This window comes from Protomyctophum bolini (assembly GCF_963924005.1).
Source record: "Protomyctophum bolini genome assembly, chromosome: 11".
NCBI lineage: Eukaryota > Metazoa > Chordata > Actinopteri > Myctophiformes > Myctophidae > Protomyctophum > Protomyctophum bolini.
The window spans coordinates 39,414,234-39,434,686 of record NC_137872.1 but is presented as its reverse complement, the minus strand read 5'-3'; the positions used below and the strand labels follow the sequence as shown (position 1 = coordinate 39,434,686).

General features: G+C 42.3%; 1 protein-coding gene across 2 annotated transcripts in view; it reads right to left on the bottom strand.

Annotated features, from left to right (window-relative positions):
* Nucleotides 1-20,453, bottom strand: part of tom1l2a (target of myb1 like 2 membrane trafficking protein a) — an 80,525-nt gene that overhangs the window by 52,981 nt on the left and 7,091 nt on the right. For both annotated transcript variants that reach the window (XM_080776253.1, XM_080776254.1), the window contains exons 2-3: nucleotides 9,465-9,549; nucleotides 604-682 (exon numbers count right to left, since the gene is read on the bottom strand). In XM_080776253.1, the coding sequence (XP_080632379.1) occupies nucleotides 604-682; nucleotides 9,465-9,549 (164 nt within the window). The remainder of the gene's footprint in view (nucleotides 1-603; nucleotides 683-9,464; nucleotides 9,550-20,453) is intronic.

Sequence of the window (20,453 nt, the reverse complement as noted above, 5' to 3'; positions counted from 1 at the left end):
TTAGATAACTTGTGATGAACAGTAACATGTCATACCGTCAGATAACATGTGATGAATAGTAACATGTGGTACCGTCAGATAACATGTGATGAACAGTAACATGTCATAGATAACATGTGATGAATAGTAACATGTCGTAGATAACATGTGATGAATAGTAACATGTGATGAACAGTAACATGTCATAGATAACATGTGATGAATAGTAACATGTCGTAGATAAGATGTGATGAATAGTAACATGTGATGAATAGTAACATGTCGTAGAGAACATGTGATGAATAGTAACATGTCGTAGATAAGATGTGATGAATAGTAACATGTGATGAATAGTAACATGTCGTAGAGAACATGTGATGAATAGTAACATGTCGTAGATAAGATGTGATGAATAGTAACATGTGATGAATAGTAACATGTCGTAGAGAACATGTGATGAATAGTAACATGTCGTAGATAAGATGTGATGAATAGTAACATGTGATGAATAGTAACATGTCGTAGAGAACATGTGATGAATAGTAACATGTCGTAGAGAACATGTGATGAATAGTAACATGTCGTAGAGAACATGTGATGAATAGTAACATCGTACTGTCGTACCGTCAGGGCCAGCATGACCTCTCTGTAGTTCTTGTTTCCACTCAGTCTTTTCTTCAGAGCCCGCATGGCATCTCTGGGCCTGTTAAGAAAAACACACATTTTATTTGGGGCCTATACCAGTGTTGCTTTCGTCGACTAAAACTAAGACGGAAAATGTTTGTCGACTACCTTTTTCCACTGACGAAAACTAAATGGAAACTGAATGAAAACTCTGCTATGATGACTCAAACTGAGACTAAATATACCGACAATTTCGTCAACAAAATAAAATGTTAGGAAGGGACTAGTGGACAAGAGATCCATTATAAGTCATTTTACAATTAGTTGCAGGCTGAAAAAAGCCGATCTACAAACTCACAACAATTGTGAGCTTGTAGATCGGCTATTTTCAGCAAGTGTAAAAACATACATTTTAGTCGACTAAAACCTTAGGCCATTTAGTCAATTAAACATTTAGTCGACTAAACAGTGAAACATTCCGGGTCAACATAGGGGCGGCGGTGGCTCAGGGGGTAGAGCGGCCGGATGGTAACCGCAAGGTCGCCAGTTCGAACCCCGTGGGCTCCCCCAGAGTCAGCGTCGAAGTGTCCTTGAGCAAGACTCTGAACCCCTAATTGCTCCCGATGTGCTGGTCGGTGCCTTGCATGGTTTCCTCCGCCATCGGTGTATGAATGTGTGTGTGAATGGGTGAATGTAATGCACAATCTATATGTACAGTATAGCACCTTCGATAAAAGGCACTATATAAATGCACCATTTACCATTTCACCGACGCCAATGTGTAAACATTGACTAACCCATTCTGAACGGGAAACCATTTTGGTGTTAGCATCATGCTATGCTTTAGCTCATACATGGGCCACATGCGGCCCTCACCATCACGTAATGCGGCCCTCAGGTTAATATCCGAACATTGATATATTATTGATTTCAGCTAATTACTAGTATTAAAATGTTATTGTCTAGGTTTTTTTATGTACAATGTATTTGTATTTCATTCATAAAGTTAACATAACTATAACTAAATGCATTTGAAATTTAAAAAAAAAACAACTTCAGGATTCCAATCAAAAAAATGGCAAACATAAAAAAAATCAGGATAAACATGGACACTTTTTATCTCTTGGTAACTGGACTGATGACTATTATCTTGATACGGTGACACACTGACTGTAACTAAAGGACACTTTATTCCTTTTTACCTTCCATAACCGAATGTGATGTGACATTCCGTGCTCAACCAATCAAATCATCACTGTGATAATAATAATAATAATAAATTGCATTTTTATAGCGTTTTTCCAAGTGCTCAAAGCGCTTTACAATGGTTCATTCATTCATACATTGGGAGGTGAAGCGGCGAACAGTCGGCACCAGCATCCTCACTCCCCACATTCACACACCAACGGTGGCGAGCTCACACCGACCGACTCATTGGAGGAGGCAGTGTAGGGTTCAGTGTCTTGCCCATGGACACTTCGACATGTAGACAGGAGGAGCCGGGATTCGAACCCCCGACCCACGGATCATCGAACAGCCGCCCACAGACACACAAACACACAAAGCGGCTGTTCCACAGGCGCGCTGCTGCCCAGCAGAAGGAAGGCCTGGTCGGTGCCCCATGGTGTACATGGTTGGTATTTGGAACCTAGGAATATATTTTCAGATCCGAGGGTGTGGGTGGTTTTTTGGAGGGTAGGGTGGGGTAGGTAGGGAGGGGCAGTTGTGACGGGTGCCCCAGACAAACAAGTCAAAGGCACCGCTCACTTCGTGTAATTTGTTTTTTCCGTTTTTTCCGTTTTTTCCGTTTTTTGATGGGCCCTTCCTATACACAGGTTTAATGTTTGTCTTTAGTTCAAAGCTTGTTTAGTAAACGCATTGACAATGAAGGGAAAATTTACGCCATAATGTGTCGTTTACGTCATATTGTCTCTTTATTGTTAATGGCGTTTAATGTTTGTGTTGGCACCGTTTGTTTTACATCACCTAATCAACATGACTGAGTTAGATATTTAATATATTAGCGCCCCTCACTTCACACGGGTGTGATTTCTATTGTAGGCATGCTTTCATCATGTCGGCGTTGGCGGGTTGTTATTGTTGGTTGTCATGGCTGCCATTTCCCACCTGATGTCGTGTGTGAGCTCCGACTGCTCCAGATCGTACTGAATAACTGCTAGCTTACATAATGTCTTGAGGCTAGGATTGAAGTCTAAGACATACAGGTTATCAGGGTTGGTGTCTCCAAAGAGGAACATACGATCTCCCACCATGCATGCAGCAGCATATCTCATACATCGGACCCGGACCTTTCCCTTGGGCTCAACCTTCTTCCAGGAGAAGGTCTCTGGACTGAATTTCCACACATTAATATTGTTACAGCCACCAAATATGTACATCTCTCCATTGCAGGTAAATGCTGAATGATAGAACCATCCTTCTGGATGAGGCTGTGGAGATGGTGTGCTCAGCCAGAGGTTGGTCTCTGTGTCAAACACTCTGAGGGGAAAGTACTGGTAAAATACAAACATCTTTGTCCCGATGATGGTGGCAGAGTGAAAGTATGCAGTAGGTTGAGTTCCTCTGGTGTTAATTAAAGACCAGACCATTGTGCTGGTGTCCAACTTGTACATGTCATTAGTCCATCCAGTCAGCTTGGTGAGTCCTCCATGCATAAACATGACCTTCTCCAACACACAGGCTGAGTGGTAGTACCTCTCCACTGGAACAGTGCCAGAAACCCTGGGTTTGAACCATCTGTAGGTGTCAACACCAAATGCATAAAGCACATTGCAGTAAGGCCTCCCTCCCCAGATGTAGACTATATCTTCAACCAGCACAGCTGTGTGGCCAGAGCGCCTGGATGGAACCTCTAGGTGGCGTCCTCCTCCTCTTCCTGGGCTCAGCTTCCTCCAGCATAAAGACACTGTGTTGAAGACGAGAACATCAATGGGATCACTGTCTCCTCCAAAGCAGTACAGCTTGTCCTGCAGCGCCACAGTTGCATGCATGTGATATCTCTCTGCTCCTCCTTTCAGACGGACGGTCCAGCGGATCATTCTAACATCAGGTTCTTCTTGCTTCTCTGTCCCACAATGCAGTTCTGTCTCTCCGTCTCTGTCCCAGAATGCAGTTCTGTCAACCACACGCTATCTCTTACAATATATCTCTACAGTGGTACAAACGTCATGTGACGCCTCTGGCCAATCCGTGAAGCCGGTGTGTTGCGTCAGCCAGACATATACAGTAGTCTATCTGTGTCCGTCACTCAGGGAAAAGGCTCCAGTTTTCAGCGTGACTCTGTGTGTGTCTATCATAGAGTAATAAAAAGATAGAGACCGAACCGGAGCGTTGATATATTATTGATTTCAGTTAATTACTAGTATTACAATGTTATTGTCTTCTCTTTTTTTTATGTCCAATGTATTTGTATTTAATTCAGAATTCCAAAAAAAACTGTTCAAAAATGGCAAAATAAATATTCAGGATTTTAATTCAAATATAGCAACAAAAAAAATTGCTACGACATTAATATGCAATGTGGCCCCACTGGAGTGAGTGTGGAAATATTGTGGCCCTCTCTATCGTCAAAGTTGCCCACCCCTGCTTTAGCTATTGAAAAAGAGCAGATCTACAAGCTCATAGCGCGCCACCGAGTGGCGCGCTACGAGCTTGTAGTTCTGCTATTTTTGAAAAATCGAAGAACGACTGACATTTTTTTTGAATCTGATCTCAGGTCAGAATGGGTTAATCAGACCAGTGTGTGCAGCCAGTGGAAACCTCGCATGAATCTGATCTCAGGTCAGAATGGGCTAATAGTCTTGACGCACGGCGGGGGACGCTCGTCGACGCGCGACCTGATCTTCAAGCTCGGCGACGTTGTCGGCTTGTCGTCGCGTCGCGTTGTTGACGCTGTCATTCTCCGCAATCATGTGACACCGTCTGCTGCACTACGAGGTGACCACTTGAGACTTATATATACTTGGTTCATTGTGTGCAGTGTTGTTTTTGGCAGCGCATTTAGATTTTTCGTTTTAGTCCATTGGCCTCTTGAATAGTTTTCATTTAGTTTTAAGTCACTTTTTAGTCACCCGGAAAGTTTTAGTGTTAGTCTAGTTTTAGTCGGCTAAATCGGCAGTTGATTTAGTCGACTAAAATGTATTTTGGTGGGCGTTGATGCCGTCGTAATGACTGTTTTAACACTTGCTGAAAATAGCAGATCTACAAGCGTGACGCCTCTGTGAGCTTGTAGATCTGCTATTTTCAGCATGCAAGCAAGTGTAAAATGACTTACACTGGATCTCTTGTCCACTAGTCCCCTTCCTAACATTTTAGTCTAGTTTTTATTTGTTGACGAAATTGTCAGTATATTTAGTCATCATGGCATATTGATTTTATGTCATTTTTACGTAGTTTTTGTCAGTGAAAAAAGGTAGTCGAGCATTTTTCGTCATAGTATTAGTCGACGAAAACAGCACTGATTGTGTGACGGGCCTTTTCGATGAATTTATAAAAACGATTAAACTGTTTTGCCTATAATGAAATTAACCCATTTAGACCTGAGACCCCCCCCCCCCCCCCCCAAGAAGCAAAGATTTGAGTTAAAAACGTTCGCCCTGAAAGAATATATATTCAAAGATTCGCGCCACATTTTGACGATTTCTCAAAAAATATCAGATCTACCAGCTCGTTATCATAATGAACATTAGTACGAAGGTAAGGTTGAAAATGGGGAAGTGGTCCTTTAAGGGTGACTTGCTTGGCTTTGTTGGATCATGATATGTGAGGCTATATTGTATCATCTGGGATTTGGGATATCTTATCAGGATACCGATAGGTTGACTCAATAGTGTTGATTTTCATGGTTTTGAAGGTTATGTCGTATCTAGGATCAATAATTCTATGCAATATCCCACTCAAACTGTTGTATTTGGTGGGAACTGGCTTAATATGCAAGGCAGTCCTCTCAGAGGCCTGTCTTTGTTATGTAGAGTCAAGGTGTTGGTGGCCTGTTCACATGTTTAAAGTCAGATCCTGGGTCACACCTAAAGATTTTAACATGCGAGAAGAACAATGATCAAGGCCTACAGTACCAGGGAGGGGCCAAATGGCCAGTCTGGCTCAATGTGTAGGTAACTGTATATAAATGTCTGTCAAATACAATGTGGGGGGTCTTAGGAGGCTAGCCACAAGCGTGGTTAGTCTGTGCTGTGTGCTCCCGTGGGCTGACAACGGCTTACGGGGAAGCTCTCTGTCTTGGTCTGTCTGGGTCTCGGTTGCAATAAAATGACTCTACTCTACACTTCAGAACACTCTCTGCCTGCCTTCATTCTTCCAGTGTTTTTGACTACAGCCTACAAGCCTGCCGTTTGCTCAGCCGTTTCTGTCTCAAATAGATTAGAATTAGTCAGTGTAGAGGGAGAAACTACACGACAGTTACATTACAGTAACTTTTCTGAACTTAAAACCTAGCCGTTTGTTATTTACCTTTACCGACTTGTAAAGGTGCATTGGTGAGGATTACTTATAATATCATGTAGATTTTGTGAAATTACCAATATCATGTAGATTTTGTGAAATTACCAATATCATGTAGATTTTGTGAAATTACCAATATCATGTACATTTAGTGAAATGACCAACAGTCGTGCCTCTACAGTCGATATTAAGGTTTTTGAAAAATCCACAGTATTCTCTCTCTCTCTCTCTCTACTGTATAAGTAAGAAAACGTTGACTTTCTGAGGTTGACCGAGGTTAAAAGAATTGGCACGATATAGCTCTGCTTTCTCTTCCCAGGAACTCGTGGTGTGGGCTGAACGTTAATCCACCGATTATTAACGCAACTTTTGTCCCCAAAGGGAAACGACGACGAAGATTTTTGGAATTCTTTGCGCTCTCTCTCTCTCTCCCACAACAGTGCAGAACTGCAGATAGCGTGATGCTGCCTAAATGAATGACTTTCTATACAGAACACAAGACACTCCAGTGTTTCCCGCTGGGGCCAATATAGATCGTGCTGTGTGTGTGTGTATGTGTGTGTGTGTGTGTGTGTGTGTGTGTGTGCACGTGGGTGTCAGGAATGCGCACGATGAAGAGAAACAGAGCTCGTAGAATGGCGGAAACAAAAACATCTGCATAATGTTTTTTTAACCACTTCAGCACCGGTTTATTACCGTGTCGTACGACCGTACGTGTCACTCACTAGCCCGGAGGAGCTAAAACATATAGAATAGAATAATTGGAGAGCATGCCATTTTATGCTATTGTCACTATTTCAGACAGTTTGGGGAAATTATTTGCAAAAAAATAATTATAATATTAATAAGAATTGTGACAATTTTCACATACGATGACATTGGTCAAAACAGTTGATTTTTGAGTGGTGCAACCACTCCAAGGAGCAGCAATGTCCGTGTCCGCCTGTATGTATGTGACGTTAATGAGCACGAGTATGACTATTAGTACCAGTAGGGGCGCTGTCGTGCCGGAAACAGAGAGAGAGATAGTGCTGTACTGTTGCCTGCTAATGAGAGAGAGAGAGAGAGAGAGAGAGAGAGAGAGAGAGAGAGAGAGAGAGGAGGGGAGGAGTTGCACCACTCGGTTCACACGGGTGTGATTTTACGTTTACGTTTTGTGCGTAATATACAAAATTATTCTTGCCCCTCATCAGTCACTCCTCGGTTGCCAAGTCTGCTTATTATAGGCGGACGTTGGGCTTGTTTCCTAAAGTTGTTCAAACCAGCGGTTCTCAAATGTTTTCACGCCAGGGACCCACAAATTAATACAAACAATGCATTTGTCCACAGAACCCCCATCTGAACATATGTTTTGCCAGGGACCCCCTTAGATGACTGGTCTATATTTGATTGGTCTGGTGTATAAAATGTTCCAGAACAATTCCACATTTTTCACATTGTTTACGTTTTTGTGTGTGTGTGTGTGTGTGTGTGCGTTTGTGTGTGTGTGTGTGTGTGTGTGTGTGTGCGTGCGTGTGTGGGTGTGCGTGCGTGTGTGCGTGCGTGTGTGCGTGCGTGCGCATGTGATCTTTTCTTTTGGGCTCGTTTCCGTAGACCTGTGTCCGCTTGTTTCTCTCACAAAATCTGGCAACAGTGAGAGACAACAGCAGTGTCAGTGCGGGTCTGCATGAGTCATCATGGACCTGGCGACCTGGCCTGATGGTGAACTTACACACTGACTCTCTCATTGATCAGTGGTGGAAAGTAACTAAGTACTTTTACTTACTGTAAGTACTGTACTGAAGTACAATTTTGAGGTATTTCTACTTTACTTGAGTATTTCCAATTTCCAATACTTTTACTTCTACTTTTACTCCACTATAGTCATTTGGAAACTTTAGTTACTAGTTACTTTGTCGATTTTATTTGATTAGATAACATACATTAAGCATGTGAGCTTGTAGATCGGCTATTTTCAATAGATTGTGTACACATTTTTAATTTGTGAAACGTGACATTCTGCAATATGAACACTTTTACTTTTAGTATTTTAAGTACATTTTAATGCCGATACTTTTGATCATCGTATGTGAAAATTGTCACAATTCTTATTAATATTATAATTATTTTTTTGCAAATAATTTTCCCCCAAATTGTCTGAAATAGTGACAATAGCATAAAATGGCATGCTCTCCAATTATTCTATTCTATATGTTTTAGCTCCTCCGGGCTAGTGAGTGACACGTACGGTCGTACGACACGGTAATAAACCGGTGCTGAAGTGGTTAAAAAACATTATGCAGATGTTTTTGTTTCCACCATTCTACGAGCTCTGTTTCTCTTTATCGTGCGCATTCCTGACACCCACGTGCGAAGTAGTTCTAAATTGCAGTATTGGTATACTTTTACTTAAGTAAAACAATTGAGTATACTTCTTCCACCACTGCTCATGATCCACGAGGTGAACAGACAGGACCGAATGCTGTGGAAACACAACTGTAACCAGGCAGAAAACGGAGCTTTTACACAATAGTATACAGTGTTGTTTTTGGCAGCATTTTTTGTTTAGTCATAGTCTTTGGAATGAAACTAGTTTTAGTCATATTTTTAGTCACCTGGAACATTTTAGCGTTAGTATAGTTTTAGTCGACTAAAATCTGGAGTTCATTAAAGTCGACTAAAGTGTATTTTATACCGTCGTAATGACTGATTTTATACTTTGGTAGGCAATTTCGTCAACAAACATGTTAGGAAAGGACTAGTGGACAAGAGATCCAGCATAAGTCATTTTATAATTACATGCATGCTGAACATAGCCGACCTACAAGCTCACAACGTATGAGCTTGTAGATTAAACTGGATCTCTTGTCCACTAGTCCCTCCAGTCTAGTTTAGTTTTAGTCGACCAAAACAACAATGCATAATAGTACAGTGATTTTCCACCTTTTTCGTTTCCAAGGAAGACAGTGGACAGGGGGCAATATTTTCGCTGTGGTGCCCCTACTTTGCTTTTTTTTTAATCATTTTTAAATAGTTCAAATAATGGCCGATCTACAAGCTCATAACGTACTGTATCTACAAGCTCATAACGTCTCAGAGTTAAATTAACATTGATTTTACAATATAAATTGGGGGGGGGGGGTCCCAGAGATAGAAATGCCATTAAATGGGGGTCTGTAGACTAATGCATGTCAAACTGGGGGGTCCTTGAAATTAAACGGGTTGAGAATCACTGCTAGAGCCGTAAAAATCTTCTCTTATGGGGGTCCCTGGCATATCTTTTCAAATAGGGGTCCGCGGGCTAATTAGTGTCAATCTGGGGGTCCTTGACGTGAAGAAGTTTGGGAACCACTGCTCCAAAACACACCGATTGGTGCACATAAAAACACTGGTAAACAACTCACCCCTCCTCGGTCTCGTTGATGATGTCACAGATCTCCATGTTGAGAGTCCAGTCCTCGTTTTGCAGACCCCCGTCTGTGGCCCTCTCTGTGACAAAGAAAAAGACAGACAGACGTCAATCCGTAAGTCTGTGACATTTAGCAAGATCGGCTCTTTCGTCTGACTGTGTGTGTGTGTGTGTGTGTGTGTGTGTGTGTGTGTGTGTGTGTGTGTGTGTGTGTGTGTGTGTCACGCTGTAACACCACCCGCCCGCCACCAGAGGGCGCAACTGTATCACACACACGCACGCAAAACAAACAAAAAACCTTAAAAAAGTACGTAATTTATTCGAATTGTTGTTATTGCAATTTATGAGCTGCGTTCGCTTCCCGCGTTTGCACGTCTTACTTGTACAAGTGTATGTGTGTAACGCCCGGGATTCGAACTCGGGTCTCCCGCGTGAAGTCCAACATCTTAACCACTAGACCAAAGGGATATCCCTATGGACCGGGGGAGGAGATATTAGACTTTTAGATATTAAGACTTTTGAAGCCATCAGGCAGAGGCTCTGAGCCACTCTGCTACTGTACACTACATGTGCATCAAAGTAAACAGAGAAAACATGAACTGTATAGTGAACAAACATGAGCATAAACAGTCACATAAGTAGCAGAGTGCAAAAGTAACCATGTTAGTGTATAGTGCTTCACGTAAACAACAGCATACCGCAGCTAGCACTCCAGTGAGGTCAGCTGAGTAATGCAGACTAATTACACTGTCCAGCCAGGCTGTGGCTTCACTTACGCATTGATATAATGTTAGGTGTGAAGAATGACGTCATGTGTACTGTAACATGTATAAGCATTATCTGTCTCCCATGTGCTGACCTGATGACAATGATCTTTGTATTTTTTAAAAGTAACTACAGAAAGAAAGGAAACTAGACTGTAAAGTGTCATTTTGGCTGGGGTCCCCCCCTGGGGGTCCAAACAAACTGGATGGTGGAGGTACTGTACAACAATAAAAGAAAGCCAAGTCAAACTAATCTGCGATGGCTGACTGACTCGGTTGAGGAGGGAAGTAGCCACGTCAAACCACCACAGTAGTGTAGCCTCGGCCGGGCGCGCCAGCCAGGAGCCACGCTCGACTGACTGGGGGGACCTCCGCCCCAGGGAGTGAGACTGTTTTGGGCTGTCGACTACCCAGGTTAAGGTCTGTGCATGCCGCCTGGGAACATACTTGTAGAGGTTACCCAAACACACCGCTGCCACCAATGTTATGTATAGCCTCGGCCGGGAGGCGAACCCGGGTTCCCCATTCCAATGGCATGTATGTTAACCAGTCGACTAAAGAGTCATGACACTATAGCCAAGTAGCAACGCAGCACCGTATAGCCTACAGTAGTACCAACCAGTGTTGATTTCGTCGACTCAAACCAAGACGAAAAATGTCCGTCGACTGCCTTTTTTTTTCCACCGACGAAAACTAAATGGAAACTAAATGAAAACTAAATGGAAACTAAATGAAAACTAAATGGAAACTACGGTAAGCTATGATGACTAAAACTAAGACTAAATATACTGACAATTTCGTCAACAAACATGTTAGGAAGGGACTAGTGGACAAGAGATCCAGCATAAGACATTTAACAATTACTTGCATGCTGAACATAGCCGATCTACAAGCTCACCACGACGGCATCAAGGCCTACCAAAATAAATTTTAGTCGACTAAAATCTCAGGACATTTAGTCGACTAAAACTAGACTAAACACTAAAACATTCCGGGTGACTCTAAAATGCGACTAAAACTAAGTGAAAACTATTCAAGAGACTATATGACTAAAACTAAAAATCTAAAAGCTGCAGCCAAAAACAACACTGGTACCAACAATGCATTCCTATTCCTTCGAGTCTGGTTTAAACAAACAAACAAACAAACAGTCCACACTCCACAGACACATTACACCATCCACTACCAGAGCTATACTGAATTATAAATGTTCAAACTGTGTTCGGAAGATAAACGGTCACCGGGGGTTGTGTTGTCGTCGTTGTTGTTGTTATCAGTTAGAGACTCTTGTCACTCTTGCTGTGGGAAAGTGAAAGGCCTCACTCACACTGTTGCAACATGCATACAACATTTTGTCTTGTGTACAGACATTACAATGCACAGAAGAAAAAAAACACAAGTACACCACAGTCTTGACGGGATTGTACATTCCAGGTCACCAGAGTCTTTGTTTTATAAGGTACATTGAAGCACAGTCTAGAAGGGTCCACTGTATCTAAGACTGGTTCCCATGCCTTCGTGAACGCTTCCATGTTATCGCAGAGGAGATAAGTCAGTTTAATAGCACCTCCTCCAGCCCTAACAGCCAGCATGCCACACACTGACTGACACAGAGACAGACAGACAGAGGCTACAAGTGGTGAACTGCCTCTAAAGTATACATGGGCAACTGGCGGCCCCACCTTCACTTAACGAGGCCCGCAGAGAATACTGATATATTATTGATTTCAGCTGTTACAATGACCCATGCTTTAATTACTTCAGTCTATTAAACTAGCAGATGAATGACTAGTAATACAATTTAAATGTATTTTTACAAGTTAACATAAGTATAACTTGAGGACTTTTATGTTAATATATATGACATATGGCGACACATGGCCAAAGCATTTCCGAGGCTCCTCCTCAGCCAAAAACGTTGAGAACCACCGATATATAGAGGAGAACTCAGAGAGGCGAGGACCAACCAGAGGCACACGCCAGTCTGTTACCATGGAGACTGGAGACAAGCCCATACAAGGTGGTAAAGGTGGTGTTCTTTTTCCGAATCGATAGTAAATCTTTAAAAAATGTAAGTAAATAAATAAAAGTAAGTAAATAATTCGCTGAAAAAAGCAGATGAACAAGCCGACACACATAACATACCACATCAATTCAATTTTATCCAAGTGTCAAATCTCAACAAGTTCTCTCAAGAAAGACACTCCACATGTTAAGAGCAGAGACCACGACAGTCCCACCCTGAGCAAAGCACGTTTGTGACACCGACAGTGATTGGATATGTCCAGTGAAAGCGTTCCCCCCCACGATAACAGAAAGAAAACTAAAACACAACACACGTCACACTAGTATATGCGGTTAAAATGTTTTGTCGTCAGTCAGGGTCCAGGGAATGCAGCCGTTAAGACACCGCAGACAGCAATTATTTGACCTTTTTTTATTTTTTTACGACATTGGTATCGGCAATTAATAGCAATTATGGAATATGCAGTACGTGTTTGCTAGTTCATTCAAGTTAAATGTAATTGTCATATGACAGATAGAATATTGGTCAAAAGGATAAACCGTGGGATAGCACGACTCTCCAGAGATGTGGCGTTGGTCAGCCTATAATCATTAATCAGACCAGTGTGTGTCCAGTGGAAACCTCGTATGAATCTGATCTCAGGTCAGAATGGGTTAAGTGTAAACATGTTAAGATGTTTAGTTATGCGTTCAGGGAATGCAGGACTGACGAGTTCAGCTTGCAGGTGTCGGAACAGCTGCTTACTTGAAGTCTATTCGCTGGGTCCGAGTTAACCCATTCTGACCTGAGATCAGATTCTAACGCACAGAAGGATGGTGGTCCTTTAACGCATTTTGACCCGAGATCAGATTCTAAAAATGTCTTAAATCCTGACAGTTTAAAATAATACTAGCAGACCTACAAGCTCGTAGCGCGCCACTCACTCGGTGGCGCGCTATGAGCTTGTAGATCTGCTATTTTTCAATAGCTAAAGCATGACATGATGCTAACACCAAAAGGGGTTCGAAACAGAAACAGAAATGTGGAAGTAGAACCAAATAACCGACCTTGGTCTTGTAGGTTTGCCGATTAATTGAGAGGCAGTGTTTTTTTTGCCGATATATTTCTTTACATTTTTGTATACATCAACAAATCATCACGAACCCACTACCATCTCACAACGCATCTGCAGAATTGCAGATATTCTATTTTCAACATTTCTTTCTCAGAATCCATTAACCGCAATAGAGGCAAAGGTTTGAAATAACCCCGATATTATAGCCTCGGTCCCAGGCTTGCTGCTTATCTGCGAAAAGAAAAGCCTGGTGGTCACAACGTATAAGGCAGATAAGCTATCGGCGGATGTATCCCCCGGGAACATCCGTCAAAATGTATTTCCCCCGGGTATACGATATTTTCCCGACCAATCACAACACTTGTTTCATTCGCGGAGAATGTAAACTGATTTTGCATCAACGTCATTCCCTTGGGCAATACTTCCGCTAAAATGGAAAAAATAGCAGATCTACAAGCTCATAGCGCGTCACCGAGTGGCACGCTACGAGCTTGTAGATCTGATATATTTTTTAAATCGAACGACTGACATAGAAACATAGCTTCTTCAGAAAACGGTCAGGATGTAGAAGTCATTTTTTTTAGAATCTGATCTCAGGTCAGAATGTGTTAAGACAGATGTTAGAGCTTATAGTTCAGAACCCCCCCACCCCTACCCCCCTGCATGGTGCCAGCTGTCATGCCCAGGCCAAGGACACTATCCCTGGGGGCTGAGTGGTGGTCCTGTTTCACCTGCAGGCTGCTGAACACAGGGACGACAACAAGACACCCCCATGACTTATTAATTATATATACCTCTCCTCCTCCTCCTCCTCCTCCTCCTCCTCCTCCTCCGCTGCTCAGAAAGAATCTATCCGACTGTCACGTCAGTGCTGGGAGAGGAGAGGTGGCAGATGGATGGATGGATGGATGGATGGACAGCCAGGGGGGCTTTGGGGGAAAACTTTGACTGCCGGTAATACTACCCACAGAAACACACTCCTCGTTCAAAGCCAGCGTTTTGCTTTTCATCGTGTGTGTGTGTGTGTGTGTGTGTGTGTGTGTGTGTGTGTGTGTGTGTGTGTGTGTGTGTGTGTGTGGTGGCGGAGCATTTACGCTTGGGAAGAGAAGACTTTAACCGTCTATACGTCCACTGGGATATTATATCCTGCGCCCAGTGGTGGAAAGTAACTAAGTATACTGTACTTAAGTACAATTTTGAGGTATTTCTACTTTACTTGAGTATTTCCAATTTTCAGTACTTTTTTACTTCTAAACTCCACTATACATCTCGGAGACATTTCTTTTACTTTTATACTTCACTAATGCGATTAGTGAAGTAATACATTAACCACTTCAACCCTATACATTTTGGCCGCACTGACAGTAATCGGATATTTCCAGTGAAAGCGTGCGTTCCCTCCACGATAACAGAAAGAAAACTGAAACACAACACACTAGTATATGCGGTTAAGATGTTTTGTTGTCAGTCAGTGTCCAGGGACACACAGCAAAACGCTGGCTTTGAACGAGGTGTGTGCTTCTGTGGGTAGTAGTATTACCGGCAGTCAAAGTTTTCCCCCAAAGCCAACTGGCTGAACATCCATCCATCCATCCATCCATCCATCCATCTGCCATCATATTTGGAACGGTTTCCAGGAACAGTTTTATCACACCAGTCAGTGTTTCGGACGGTGGTTCCATTTGTACACTCTTGGAGTTATACGGGTGCATTTTGGAACACCCTCAAATATAACCCAGAGGATCCCTGTACAGTATAACTCACTTTGAGAACCACTACAATAATATCAATATGTATAGTTGTATACAATAACTGTATATACACGATTGAATCTGTGTTGATCAAAGATTATAACAAATATCTAGGAGTCCTTTTACAGGGAACCGTTTAGGAACCTGAGCGTTTAAGAGGGAACCCATTTAGGAATGAGGCCGATTCTACAAAACGCCTATTAAAGCCTGACCTAAGTTTTCTGAAAGAAAATCTAATATTTATTCCAAAAAACGACACAATTGTTATGTTGCTAGTATATACTGTAGCAACAAGAAACCCCACAAGGGGTTTCCTTTTGGTGTTTTAAGCATTGTGATAGCCATTGAAAAATAGCAGATCTACAAGCTCATAGCACGGCACCGAGTGCCGCGCTACGAGCTTGTAGGTCTGCTATTTTTGAAAAATCGAAGAACGACTGACATATAGAAACATAGCTTTTTCAGAAAACTGTCATTTTCAAACAGACATTTTTTTAATCTGATCTCATGAGGTCAGAATGGAAAACTGTCAGGATGTAAGAAGACATTTTTAGAATGTGATCTCAGGTCAGAATGGGTTAATAAGCTGGGAGTCCATTGTTGTCCCCATAGTCCAGTCCCACCACAGTGCAGAGTGGACTGACAGCAGTGCCAGTGTTCACGTGGCATAGAGAGAGAGAGAGAGAGAGAGAGAGAGACAGAGAGAGAGAGAGAGAGAGAGAGAGAGGGTGGCAGGCCGTGCCGTGCCGTCCACGGCCAACAACACAGCCACACATCTTCTTTATGCCTCTGTCAACCCCCTCCGTCCTTCTCACACACTCATTTATTCTCTCTCTCTCTCTCTCTCTCTCTCTCTCTCTCTCTCTCTCTCTCTCTCTCGGTTTCTCAGACCGTATAGGACGCTTGTTTCTTACACCGTCAATTTGAGCTTGCTTCCGCTCAATGAGATATTTTCCTTTCCTATACAACAACCCCCCGCCATAGATTACAAACGCCATGGATCACAAAGAGCAGCGTCAATCTCACGATAATCACCGGTCCACACACACACACAGTTGACCACACACATATGTGTGTCTATACTCCATAGGGTCGAGTGTTGACGCATAGGGACCTATACAATCAATCATCGCGAAGGTCATTCATCAATTACTCGCGCAAGCAGAGCGGCACAGGTAATAGTTTTCGTCCAGGACGATGTTTGATGCATGACTATACTTGTGCCTGTTATACGGTATAGTGGTATAGTTACATTACATACATGTATATAGGGGCATTACCTTTTAATCCTCCCGACACTAAAACATATCGTCATTACCAATTTACACCCTGGCATTGGGTCCTTTAATCCACATCTTTATTACGTCATCATTGAGAGCTAGTTGTACCAGTTATACCCTGACGTCCTATGCTGGCACGATACTGTACATACGCATCAAACGGGGCGCAAAGTAACCACAGTATACCGCTAATCAACTTACAAATTACATATACATAGAGGCATTTCCTTTAATCCACCCGACACTGATCGACATATACGTCGAAAGCCGTCGCTTTTACCATACTTCACAATACTACTTTTTTACCTCCAAAAACTAGGTACGTATAGCAAATAGCTAAACCTAATAATTCAATATTTCAAACGTTCTTTCACAGAGAAGCTACGATTTGACAGTTTGTAGCGGTCGACAGCTACTTGCGCACTCTGCTTGCGCACTAGTAGGCCATGTATGACCTACTTGTGTGCAACAAGCAAGTATAGGCACTCGACAGAGTGCGGTTCTAGTTATCTCTATAGCTGGCCGAAGGAAAATTATGTTTTCTAACCGTTTGCTTGTCCTTCTGTGGGGTTAATCTTGTGAACTGCTGGACCAATCAGCCCCAAGCAGTGCCAGTTGAGGCCAAGGAAAAATAAAATACTACTCATTTTAGAGGTATTAAAAAAAAGGTCCTTAAATCGTCACTTCAGAAATGTGCAGATACTACAGCTGTATATAGCCAAGACCAGGCTTTTAAAATCAGGCTTTGTGGCCTTTTCTTCCAGAGGAAGTGCACGGTTAAAAGGGTTGTGTAGAAAGAAACTTGACATTCTAGAAAAAGTAAAGTGTAACATTTGTCCTGGAAACAACAAAAACTCAAAAGGCCACTGAGGCACCACCATGGGGCAGGCAATTTTACGCATGTCAGTTAATGAGTCCATTGTCCAGTCAGGCAGTGAAGGTTTAGTGGCATTTCTATTCAGCTTCTTTCACAGAAGCAACAACACAGCAGGGGTGAAGTCTGAATCTGAATCTGACCCCGACGCTGGTCAAATGTGACTACATTTGACTGAGGGACTGCCATTGGATCATGTCATATGAAAGCAGGGAATCGTAGCTTCAAATTGACATATTGGTTTTCCAGTTTGACCCACCAGTTTTGGAGATATGGCTTATAGTAACCTCGCCTCACCAGGCTTTCCACCGCCTCGGAGGAAAGCCTGGTCTCTGTTTCAAAAGTCCGTATGATCTGGGCTGGGGCCGGATGATGTGGTTACGTCATGTTGTAGTATTGTTTTGTAGTCGCCAGACAGGATGAACAGGCGGCGACAACTTCCTTTTCCCTCTCAATAAAAGCTCTCGCTTACGAGAGCTTTTATTGCTTTTAATCAAACAGGAAGCAACAAACAGCTTCCTGTTTGTTGTAGGCAAACCATTGCCTACAACATGACGTAAGCATATCATCCGGCTCCAGCCCGGATCATATACCGAAATGAAATGGTGCCCAGGCTAGGCTTATAGAGTAACGTCTTGCGGAAAACAGCGAGTTGAGAAAACAGGCTTGAAAGGTTCACTTCTGTGGTCTCCAACATTACACCATAGCTACATGTTAAAGCATTCATTTCATATTTACATTCATTTTCAGCTCTGACACTTATTTCAGACATGCTCTAGTATGTGAAGAGTCTGCCTGTGCTATAAAAAAAAAAAAGGTTTTTCTCCTCTGGTGAAAAGCTGGATTTTGCGCGATGGCAGTCTCTCAGTCAAATCTGGTCACAAATAGAAACATGCGCCTTCCTGGTGCCACCGTCTGATTTTACAGTATTCCCTAAATTCCCGAGGACGATTTTAGAAATGTCTTCTAAATCCTGACAGTTCTCAAACATTTCCATGTCAAGGACCCCCAAAAATATTGGCCGCCGACCGGGACCCCCATCTGAAAATATGTGACCCCCCCCCAGAAGCAAATATTTTAGTTAAAAACGCTCTCTCTGAAAGAATATATATTCAAAGATTTGCAACACATTTTCACGATTTTTCAAAAATAGCAGAACTACAAGCTCGTAGCGCGGCACTCGGTGCCGCGCTACGAGCTTGTAGATCTTCTATTTTTCAATAGCTAAAGCATAACATAATGCTTAAAACACCAAAAAGACGATTCTACAAAATGCCTGGCCCTTCTCAAAATCAGCAGTTCTCTCACTTTTCAAAGACCTTTCTAAAAACGACACAATGGGTTCAAAGTGAATACATCGACCCGTACTCCCCAATTGCTCGCCAAAATGAATAAAAGTGTGCAGCTCTGCAACACGAATTGACTGAAACAATATGGCTTCTTGTAGTCAAACTATAATTCCACAAAAACAAATACATAAAATAAATAATGTGGCAAATAACACAAAGTCCTGAATAACTCCCACAGTAAGTAAAGGAGACTTTCACCTACTTAAAACTCTACACTCAAGATAGATACACCGAGGGGTCGCAACCCCCAGGTTGAGAACCCCTACACTACCGCCCCCTCGAGAGACCCGGAAAATAATTACCCGTTCATTTTCCTCTTAGACTAACAACCACGAAAGTCAAATTTTACTGCTTTCCTCGCAACAACAAAGCTGCGCTGCTCTCCCAAATCTGGCTGTGACAGGCCGTCTGCCCCACATGGAATACTATCGCCATTTTATTTTATTGTGTCAACTAAATCCTCATTAATGCAAACTAGATTCAACATACTCAAGCCTGCACACATTCTAAATATGCCCCCGAAATATTTTACCGAGCATATATTTGTTGTCATGGACACTTAATTCTACTCGATTTGGAAGCATTAAGACCCATTTTAACCCAAAAAAGGCTTCCTTTCTGAAAAATAACGTCATTGTAAAAAGATTCACGCGTCTGGATATTCTATTTACAATGAGATGCGGACGGGAGCTGGTGCCACTTGGACCCGGACGTAACGTAGGACTACAAAATGACGTCGGACTTAAATACTGAATAAAAGGTTTCAACCCCCCCCCCCCCCTTCACCACTGAGGCCATTATCAGTGTTTCCATCCAGTTTTAGTGAGAAGAATCCATGTCTGAACTGCATTTAATGGACACACGTTGAGCAGCTGCGTCCCTCGGGCTCGTCTGATTCGCTCCGACTATACGATACGGTCTATTTCCGTCCGTATACTCGTTCCACTGCTGACTTACACTGAACTTTAATGAAAAAGCACAGTCACAGGAGCACGTGTGCGTGTGCATGTGTGTGTGCATGGCGTGGCATTACAATACACTTGAGAGCCGGTTGTCCCCACAAGTATATAGAATGATTTGAGAATTTAGGAGAATGTGAGGTGAAGTGGTCGCATGGAGGGTAATCTGGTCAACGAAATCTGCCTTGAGTTCTCAGAGAAATCATCCACTGAGAACTGATGGATGTAATTGCATTTCCCCCACTTAAGTTACAGTAAAATATATTTATTCTTCACATAGCTTATGAAAAGTTCAAATAAACAAGAAATCGCCTCTCATCATGGTAAATGTTGTTATACCATGGTACATAAAACTATGTATTTTATTTATAGCATGGTGTGTTCAAAGAATACATATTCAAAGATTTGCAACACATTTTCACGATTTTTCAAAAATAGCAGACCTACAAGCTCATAGCACTCTGTGCCGCGCTAGGAGCTTGTAGATCTGCTATTCTGCAAAAGCTGAAGTATGACATAATGTTAGGGTTCCATCTAAGGAGTTATTCTCTAAATGTGGCCGCTGACAGAACGGTATACTAAAAGCAGTGGTGGAAAGTAACTAAGTACTTTTACTTAAGTACTGTACTTAAGTACAATTTTGAGTTATTTGTACTTGAGTACTGCCAATTTCCAGTACTTTTACTCCACTGACTACATCTCGGAGCCACAATTTGTACTTTTACTTCAGTACAATTATTTGAAAACTTTAGTTACTAGTTACTTTGGAGATTTTCATTTTGATTAGAAAACATAGATTAACCCTATACATTTCGGCCATTTGAAAATAGCCGATCTACAAGCTCACAATGTGTCACAAGTTCGCGACGCATTGAGAGCTTGTAGATCTGCAATTTCCAATAGATTTTCTACACATTTTGAACTTGT